This window comes from Chrysochloris asiatica, unplaced genomic scaffold (assembly GCF_000296735.1).
Source record: "Chrysochloris asiatica unplaced genomic scaffold, ChrAsi1.0 scaffold00031, whole genome shotgun sequence".
In the NCBI taxonomy this organism is placed as follows: Eukaryota; Metazoa; Chordata; class Mammalia; order Afrosoricida; family Chrysochloridae; genus Chrysochloris; species Chrysochloris asiatica.
Genome location: NW_006408549.1, coordinates 2683551 through 2694492, shown reverse-complemented (window position 1 = coordinate 2694492; position 10942 = coordinate 2683551). Strand labels below are relative to the sequence as shown.

The window sequence follows — 10942 nt, the reverse complement described above, 5'->3', positions numbered from 1 at the left end:
GCTACAAAAGCAAGAAGTGATTGGCTTACAAGCTTTTAAGAAGGAGGGCGCGGAGGAAGGTAGAATCTCCACTGAGTAGTGTCCAATCTGTCTGGGCGGGGCTGATGAAAGGAGATAGGAATTATCTTGCAATATAATAGTGAATAATTGCTATCAGGACTGACGGTGAGGGTTGGAAATGTAAGGGTAGATGTTTTGTAGCAAAAGGAGGGGAGTAGTTGACTTTGCAGCCCAGGAGTGGAGGTCCCTGGGACCATCAAGGGAGAAGAACGGAGTGCGGGACCCTACCCAGAGAAGCAGTGATGCCAGAGATGGAGTGGCTGGGGACTCTAGACCCAGAGCAGGAGAAGAGTTGTGTGGTGATTACCAGGGGGCAGGCTTGCAGAGTGTGTTCTTTGGTTGTTTGATGTTACATGGAGGGGATTGTAATCATGGTAATGAAACGATATATGATAGCATGAATGTAAAACTAATGTTCTCCCATGTAAACTATCATATAATTTACAATAAAAACTTGAAAAAAAAAACAAAAAACAGACAAACAATGAAAAAAAAATGTTAACATGAGGGGGCAACTATAATCACCTAATACTGTTTAAGTACAATATAAAATACATGCCTACACAATGCAGTTGAGTTGCCAGGGAGATTCATGTTCACAGAAATGGGACAGAGAGGATATTTCTTAATTTAAAAATAAAACAGAACAAAGACCTTGAAATCCTGGGCCCTTCAACAAAAGAGTAGAGCAGGAAACCTCAAGATAGTTACCACTATCATATGTAATTGTGGTTGCTATGGCAAAGACTTTTTTTAAACACAGAAAGAAAAATCACATAAAATTAACATCAATGTTTCCAGTTGCTGTTGAATAATGACCACGGCATATACAAATGTTATATTTCAGTAACAAATTTAATTTCAAAATTATCTAGTTCCTCAATTTTGGCCCCAATTCTTTCAACTGCTTGCTTATGGAACAAAAAGTCCATTCGCAGTAAAAATAAATAAGCACCACTCATCTCTGCTTTGTGCAGGAGAATTCTGAAAGAAAAAAGCTGTTTTCCCTTTCCTGCACACACCCTCCAAAACATGCAGGAGAACCACACTGTGTGCAACTAACACCTTTAGAAGCTTTCTTCATTAATTCTCCTAATTTGTGCATGCTTTCTAAACAAGTAAAGCCTTCAGGAAAATTTAAATATATGAAAGAACTTAAAAGACTTTAAAAATATTACTTGTTTAAATTTTAATTTCTTATAAGGTTTATGACAAAGATATACAAGTGCAGAGAATGAAATAACAATAAATCATAATTTCAGTATCATGCATTTCAATATCAAAGGAATTTACATATATTACCTAATTTGTTCGTCTAAAAATATTTGAAGATGTGGGTGTTCCATTTGATTAATGATCTTGGAAATTTGCCCTTTAATTTGTTGCCAAGAGTACAGTGACAGCATATGAGAACCAGGATGTTAATACAGAAGCAACCTACATGCAGCTTTTTCTTAACTTCATCAGAATGTATTTTAAAACAAAGGAGAATACAGACAACATGGAGAAGGTCCAGAGGCTGTTCATAAAAAAGATTAAAAGCTTAGAAAATAATACCTGCACAAAGGTTAAGGGGACTGAAATAGTTTGGCTAGGAAAAGAAAGGTCTAAGGAACAATTTAGTAAGCATCCAAGTACATATGAAGGGTTCTAGCACAGAAAATAGTGTCCAGCTGTTTTCCATCTTCAATGAGGACAGAATAAAAGGAAGCAGATAAAAGTAAAGCTTGAGGATTGTAGTTAAATAAAAGCAATGAACTTCCTGCAAGAGTAATGAGCTCTGTAAGTGCCACTATGTGTGTCTTTGGAAACTATTTCTTCACAGGCATTTACTACAAAGAATTGTGTAAAGAAGACTAATGTTTACATGCTTTTCTATGCTTTGTTATTATGCTATGTTATTACTTGATGGAAAGGCATTTAACTGTGTAGATGATAACAAATTATGGATAACACTGGGAAGAACAGAAATTCCAGAACACTTAATTGTGCTCTTGTGGAACTTGTACATAGACTAAGAGGCAGTCATTGGAACAGAACAAAGTGATACTGCATTATGTAAAACAACTAAAGGTGTGTGTCATGGTTGTATACATTCACCATACTTAATTCCTTCTAGGACAAAGCGTAGTGGTTACGAATCGGGCTGCGAACCTTAAGGTCAGCGGTTCGAAACTACCAGCCGCTCCGCGGGAGAAAGATGAGGCTTTCTACTCCCGTAAAGATTTACACCCTCGGAAACCCTATACAGGGTCACTATGGGTCGGAACCGACTCGATGGCACATAACAACAACAACAACAACAGGACAAACTTCACACTCTATCTAGAGAAATACAAGGGGCCTTCAAAAAGTTTTGGGGAAAGTGACATTATCTTTTAATTCTAATTTTCCAATACATTTTTTAAGCCACCTCAAAAACACACAAAAATTAAATAACCAGCTGGAATGCCTTGTGCTTCATCAGATGCCAGCAAGAGGTGGTATTCCCTCAGCGTAATTAGAGCTACCAATCCATTCCCACAAGTTCACCAAACAGAGTCAACTGCATTGGTCTGAGTTGAACAAAGTAAAAGGACTCCCAGTCTTTTATTTGCTGAAACAATTGCTCTTCCTGAGTCACCCGCAATGAAGTAATTCCTATAACTCATCAATTTGATGGAAAATGGATTATTAACCTGGTCCTAATCTACTCTGGTAGCATAGTGGTTACGAATCGGGCTGCTAATCTCATGGTCAGCAGTTCGAAACTACCAGCGTTTCTGCGGGAGAAAGAGGAGGCTTTCTGCTCCCATAAAGATTTACAGCCTCGGAAACCCTGTACAGGGTGGCTATGAGTCGGAACCAACTCCATGATACATAACAACAATCTACTTCTTTAGAGTCCTGGTGTGGCGCTGTGGGTTAATGCGCCAGATTGCAAAGTCAATTTGAACCTCAAAGCTGGCAGTTCAAACTCACCAGCTACTCCTTGGAAATCCAATAGAGGGTTGGAACCCACTTGACAACACTTAACAACAAGCTACTCCTTCACGATAAAATGTTGATTTCCATATAACATACAACCTATTCGTAGTCACTGTCAACCATTCATAATTTCAAATGGCACTGGCCAATCTGGATAACAATAATGTTGTTGTTGTTGTTGTTGTCAGGTGCCATCGAGTCAGAACCGACTCATAGCGACCCCATGTACAGCAGAATGAGAAACAATGTCTGATCCTGGGCCAACCTCACTACCGCCGCCACATTTGAGTCCATCAATGATGCCACCTGGCCAAACCATCTTGTTAGGGGTCTTTCTCTTTTTCTCTGACCCTCCACCTTACCCAGCATGACATCCTTCTCCAGCAACTGTTCCCTCTGGACAATATGTCCAAAGTATGAGAGACGAAGCTTAGCCATCTTGGCCTCCAAGGAGCACTCTGGCTGCATTTCTTCAAAAATAGATCTATTGGTTCTTTTGGCAGTCCATGGCACTTTCAGTATTCTCTTCCAACACCACAACTCAAAGGCATCAATTCTTCTACAGTCTTCCTCATTCACTGTCCAGCTTTCGCATCCATATGAGTCTACTGAAAACACCATGGCCTGGGTCAGGCGCTCCTTAGTTCCCAAACTGACATCTCTGCTCTTCAATACTTCAAAAAGTTCCTGTGCAGCAGATTTGCCCAATGCAATACATCGTCTGATCTCTTGACTGCTGCTTCCGTGAGTGTTGATAGTTGATCCAAGAAGAATGAAGTCCTTGACAACTTCAATCTTTTCTCCATTGATAAGAATGTTGTTTATTGGTCCAGTGGTGAGGATTTTTGCTTTCTTGACATTAAGATGTAATCCATATCGAAGGCTGTGCTCTTTGAGCTTCATAAGTAAATGTTTCAAGTCCTCTTCACTTTCAGCAAGCAAGGTTGTATCATCTGCATATCGCAGGTTGTTAATGAGTCTTCCTCCAATCCTGACGCCAAGTTTTTCTTCATAGAACCCAGCTTCTCGTATTATTTGCTCAGCATACAGATTGAATAAGTATGGTGAAAGAATACAACCCTGTCTCACACCTTTCCCTATTTTAAAACATTCAGTGTTCCCATGTTCTGTTCGAACAACTGCTTCATGGTCTACGTACAGATTTCTCAGAAGTACAATTAAGTGTTCTGGAATACTCATACTTCTCAATGTTGTCCATAGCTTGTCATGATCCACACAATTAAAAGCCTTTGCGTAGTCAATAAAGCATAGGTAAACATCCTTCTGGTATTCTCTGCTTTCAGCCAAGATCCATCGGACATCAGCAATGCTATCTTCTCGTTCCACGGCCTCTTCTGAATCCAGCTTGAACCTCTGGAAGTTCTCTGTCAATGTATGGTTGTAGCCGTTTCTGTATTACCTTTAGCAAAACTTTACTCGCTTGAGATATCAAAGAGATTGACCGATGATTTCCGCATTCCTTGGGTCACCTCTCTTTGGAATGGATAACAATAATATGTAAGAATAATGTATAAGGATAAGCATTAACACATAAGGAAGAAGTGGACCTATATGTGTAAAACAGACTGATGCCAGATTGTGGGAGACTGTGGCTACCAAGTTGAGGCCTGGACAATAAACTAGGTAATGAGTTGGTCCCAGAGCTATCTGGGTGGGAAGAAATGGTGTTAGAGGGTAAAAGTAGAAACTCTGTTGATGAAAACAGGTTGAGACATGCTTTCTGGGTTCACAGCCCTCTCCCCAACCCCACCCCATTTTTTTAAATATATCAAATTTTAAAATAATTTTTGCTCCTTTTTTTCTTTTTTCACTTTAAAAGAATTTTTAATAATGTTGCTTGTTGCAGTCAGATCACCATACACTTCACAGGCAAGAAAAACAGGTCTGTAATTTCTAGCTTCATGGACAAAGGTATCAAAGAGAAAAGGCAAACATAATTTAAACTGACAAGAAGGTCAAATCAGGCATTTCATTTGAAACTCCAATAGAAAAGGAGATGAACATTAGATTCTTCAGCACACAATGTAACATTGTAGAAGTTCTAGAAAACCAAAAGTAAGATATTGGTATAAATATTTTTAAGCAGCAAAAAATGCTAAAAGCACATTGAAATGAGTCTATAAGATGAGCTATGAGCTAAAAGCTTAACTAACCAATCTAAGCAGTATTAAAGAAGATTCAGAACATGGGACAAAAATAAAATAAAATAACAATTATGTGGTTTCAGGCAAACAAAACCAGGCAGCAGTAAGTTCCTCACATGCTTTATTTACAACTGCTAGACTTGATACGACAAGCCCTCGGGGTTATGCTAGTATCACATGAATAGATTGGGGGAACATGGAAGGATGATTCCTAAATTGCAGAAACCGAAAATAAATGGAGAATTGGCTCATGGGATTTTAAACTTGCTGAAGTGCATAAACCAATTGCAACTACATAAACCACAGTCTACTTATCTTAAAAATGAGCTTTTAGTAAATCTGTATGACACAAAAAAATTTACTGGGGATATTAAATTTTAACATATGAATAGCTTCTCTATTGTCAAAGCTCAAAGTTATGACTCTAAATATGTGGATATCTACACTGTAATTTTAAAGTATGATGTTTGAGTCCTGGTGTGGCGCTGTGGGGGGTTAATGCACTGGACTATCAAGTTGGTGTGAACTGCAAGGTTGGCGGCAAGCTCACCAGCCACTCCTCGGAAACCCTATACAGGGTCACTATGGGTTAGAACCGATTCAACTGCACTTAACAACAATCCTTTCCTTGAAATACAACAATCAGTTTGAATTGCAAGGTCGGAGGTTCAAACTCACCAGCTGCTCCTCGAAAAATCTGCAGGGTCACTATGAGTCAGAATCGACTTGACAGCACTTAACAACAACAAAAGCATGAATTATACTATAATGTTGTTTATATAACTTTGCAGGAAGCTTACTGACGATATAACACATTCAATGATCTTCTAAATGATCTGCTTAGAACCAGCAAGCTTGACTAAAAGAATTGTAACTGCTTTCAGAAAAATGATTTCTATATATGCTAATAGGGAGTGAGTTATAAATTCTTATCATGGGGTCTTTTTTTTTTTAATCTACAGGGCATATGGTGTGTACCCTAATGCTGGCTGGCTTTGGAGGCCATGAGCCCATCCTATGCAGTTAAGTAGAGCTTGTAGTATGGATGCAGAAAGACAAAAGCGCAAGTAAGAAGTTCAGGAAATCCAAGACTGAGGCTGCTTTCCAGGGCAAAGGTTCAAGAGACCCACCATCAATGGGACAATGAAAATTCCATAGCACCCCTAGGATTAACCACATAGCAATGCTTGCACTTTCACTTCTCGATGCCTTCTTTTTGAAGTATACAGCTGTAATGATACATAATCTAAGATATGTGAAATTGAAGCTCTAATAAAGCTGGGACACTACTTATGAAGCCTACCATGGGGTAACAGCAATATACAGGAAGCAGCACCAAGAAAAGAATAGGTAAACAGAAAACAGAAATTCCTATATTCATTTTAGAGCACAAGAAAATCAGTGGACTATTTACAACTTTCTAAACCCTACACAGGGTGGATAGAACCCATTCAATGGCACTTAGCATCAACAGCAAAAAGTAACTGCAAAAGTTCTTTATTTCTCCTTGTGTCTCACTTATTAGTAGTACTGTGTAACATGAAGTTTGGTGTGGAAGTGCAGGATAATTACTGAACTGCCATCTACAAGGTCAGGGATTCAAACCCATGAGCCACTCCTCAGAAACCCTACACAGGGTCACTGTGAGTCACAATCAACTCGGCAGCACTTAACAACAACCGTGTAGCAGAAAAGAGCTTAGTACTTAGAATCTGATATTAACCACATACCACTGAGGTGACAGGAAAAAGTCTGTAGGAATCAAGAGTGATAATTAATCCATTTGAGAAATCACAATATCCTACACTGTTAACTACAATATCTTAAAAAGCTATGAAGAAAGAAGAAGAAGGAGGGAGAAGGAGGAGGAGGAAGTAGAAATGCTATTATATGAAAGTCTCCCTCCCTTTATCATTCAGTAAGCAGTGGAAGTCAGAGAGAATATCTTCATCATCATTTTAGCCCCCGGAATACCTTGGCACAGAGCCTTACACATGGTGGTGGTGTGTGTGCCGTGGAGTCAGTTCTGACTCACAGCCACCCTGTATAATAGTCAAGGAGCAGCTGGGGTACTTGAACAGATGACCTTTCAGTTAGCAGTTACACACAGTAAGAAGTGGTCAATAAGTACTGCACTGAATTGTCGGTATGAGCATCCCTGTCTCTTGAAACTTCTTTCTATGATTCCTTTTTTTTCTTTCAGCCCTTATTTCTTCCTTTTGCTTATATCCCTGTCTTTGGGGCTTAACTAATAATTTAGACACAATAAAATAATATTATGCTGTATTTATTGGAAGAGAATTTTAGGTTCACTTTTTTTAACTGGAAAAGTAAACGTTAGGAACACTATCTTTTTCCCTCTAAAATGCTTTACAAATTAAGCTATGGGTTAGAAGCCTTCAACTACAGCAAAATAAAAGTCCTATAACCTTGAATTAAACATTTGTTGTTATCTGCTGTATTAAAATATTTCAGAAGTTTATCTGTTGTATTTCTTTTTGGCTCTTAAATAAAGCCAAAAACAAAACTTTTCACTCTTTAAATAAGCCAAAAACAAAACTTTCCACCATTGCCTATAAAAAGTAGCACAGAACTGTCTTGATTTCCATAGAAGCATATTTTCACAATAAAAAACTAATATTCAGTGGAATAAATGTTACGTACTTTTCATAGTTCCATCTTCTTGGTCCTCCTCCTCACTGTTTATAACCATGGTGCCCAAGTCTGATTCTAACATTGTGCTATTATGTTCAATCATGGTCTGGGCTCCTTCGCTCATTGTGCTTGTGGCCCGCATGGTGCCCACACTTTCCGAACTAGTTTTCACCATGGTGTGGGAATCCAGTTCATCTTCATCCTGCAAGAAAATCAGGGCAATGAAAGGAGACCTAACTAATGACAGCTGGATTTCTTAATTCGTAACAATAGTAGTGGTCTGCTGCTGTTGTTGAGTGCCTTCCAGTCAGTTCTAACTCATATTGACCCTGTAGAGAGTTTCCAAGGAGCAGCAGTTAGCGGTTCAGTGCTCATTCTACAGCACCATGGTAGGATCCCAGTATGAGTAATATTAGTAGCAGCAATAGTAATTTTATCATTACACAAAGTACGCTATACTTACATGGTGGCACACCACCACCAAACTAGGAGGAGTATGTTGTTAAATGCCACTGAGTTGGTTCCAACTCAGAACAACCCTGTACGAGGCTTTCAAGGAACAATATTGTTGTTGTTGTTGTTAAGTGCCGTCGAGTCAGTTCTGATTCAATAGTGACCCTGTATAGGGTTTACCAGGAGCAGATGGTGAGCTTGAACTGCCGACCTTGTGGTTCAAATGACTTTGTAGACCAGTACATTAACCCACAGCGCCACACCAGGAATCAAACATCATACTTTAAATAATGATAAAATTATTATTATTGCTACTAATTTAAATGTAAAAACACACATTAAAACTAATAACATAAGAGCCAAAATTATCTAAAATAATTTCAACCTTTCAGTAACTAAAGCTCAAGCAACAGAAACTCTTCAATGAGATAGCAGGCTACTAGTTGCTTATAAAGGAGAGTTGGTGGTGTTATAGGATAGGCTCGTTAACCACAAGTTCAAACCCACCAACCACTCGGCAGGAGAAGGATAGGGCTTTCTGCTCTGCAAAAATGGAAACTATACAATGTCATTATGAGTTGGAACCGAAATGATGGTGCATAACAACAGTTGCTTATAAAGAGAGAGTTAAGACAGATAAATTAGCAATGTATATCACAAAATAATTAAACATATAAAAAAGAACACATTAACGATCAAATATGTTGGTACGTCCATTATAACAGGTATAAAAATATTTGCAACCGTGTATAACAGACATAAACTTTTAAATACAAATTCACAGAGAAAAATCAACTTGGCAATATATGAACTAAAACTTTTCAAAAACATTCACCAAAATATACTGGAATAGGATCATACAAATAAACTAACAAATTCTGTTTGAGAGACCAAATCTGCTTTTTGGATAAACTTGATTAAGCACTAAAATTCCTTGATATCTATTTCATTTTTAAAGAAACAAATAAAATCTAGTTCTGGTAGAGGTCAAAATACAAATATGGAAAACAATTTGGCAATGTTGAATCCCAGTGCAGTGCAGTGAATTATTTGCTGTGGCCCTTCTAGCTATATAGTCTTTGTAACTCCTACCAAATGACTTAGCTGCTATTGTTAAGTGTTGTTGAGTCAGTTCCAACTAATAACAATCCTATATAGGGTTTCAGAGGAGCAGCTGGTGGATATGAACCACTGACCTTGTGGCTAACAGTCCAGTGCTTCTCCTACAGTGCACCCTTAGGACACCAAATGACAGGGTAAGGCTATGCAAATGTGAAGTATTTGTGACCCTCCAAAGGAACTGGATAGATTTCTAATAATAAAAATAAGGTACATGCTCCCAGGTGGAGTAGGATTATGCAGATAAGGTATATGGAATCCTAGGAAGGAGACTGGCCAGTTTTGTCATCTTGCTAGGCTTAAAATGAGCCAACTTAGAGGTAGGAATGGAGAATCTCACTACCCTTCAAGAAAGAACCAGGAGTGGAGCACATCCTTTGATCCCGAAGACGCCTGCATGTTATACTTCCATGATCCAGGAGCCAGAGAGCTGTGGCACCAGAGACAGCAAGAAGTGTGACAAAAATGTGACAGAGACAAAATGGCACCAGAGGCAGTAGAACCAAGAGTACAAGACAGCTGTGGGCTTCCTGGTTCAAGCAGTAAGAAAGCTGAGTATCTTTGGGTAGGAGGTTTGCTTGTGAAGTGGGGTGCCTTTGGAGCATTTGTCTTGGGAGCTACGTTTGCCAACCCACAAAACGAAGCAAGAGAGCTTTTGGACTGAAGCTTACTGGCAGAGTAGAGTGCCTTTTGGACATTTATTGACAGAGCTAAAAGAGCTTTGTAACACTGTACAAACAAGGAAAAGGTCAGGGGGCCACATAGCTCAGTGGCTCAGGACCAAAGAGTGGCCTGCCTGTAGGGATGACTTAGAAGAGGCTGCCCTGACCTAACAACTGCATCCTGAGTGTTCCCGATCTGGAAGTGTAATCTGTTAACGTCCCTAGTAAATCCCATAATCATGAATATGGTCTGTAAGTTCTGTATGGCCAAATGCAACCAATTATTGCATCCAGCAGAGTAGAGAAGGCCTTAGGAGGGATGACTAGCTTCAAAATTGACATAGAACAGGGGTGGGTAATGTCTGGGACCATATAAGACCCTCAAAATCATTTGGTCTGGCTAACTGCAGGCAGGACTCAAAATTCAATAAATCTAGGAGCTTTTTTCATAGCAATATAAATTTGTATTAAGAGAATCATAATGATACTATAAATTTTGAGGGACAAGCAAGGAACGTCCATTAAGGGATAGCAGGACACATGAATACATGACAGGACAGACACATATGCTTCTCGTCAGCTGCCGCAGTCCGTCTGCCTGTACTGTGGTGACTCAGAGGACACTCAGTGCCAGGCAGGCTGGAAGTGTACATGTTGTTAAAGTGAAAACACACTGTGGGGAAACTACGGTGGTACCCTGATGATGAAAAGAGATGCGATGAGATGACTCCTCGTGACAATGATGACCTTGTTTCTGATGACTGACGATGATGTTGTCGAGTTCTTTGTAGACACAGAAAATAACCAGAATACAATCTTTATCCACACATACACGATCAACAATCCTCGTAAAAACTGAAT

General features: G+C 39.1%; 1 protein-coding gene across 1 annotated transcript in view; it reads right to left on the bottom strand.

Moving 5' to 3' along the window:
• Positions 1-10942, bottom strand: part of STK3 (serine/threonine kinase 3) — a 370424-nt gene that overhangs the window by 124681 nt on the left and 234801 nt on the right. Inside the window, exon 9 of the mRNA XM_006859252.1 lies at positions 7857-8049. Coding sequence (XP_006859314.1) covers positions 7857-8049 — 193 coding nt within the window. The remainder of the gene's footprint in view (positions 1-7856; positions 8050-10942) is intronic.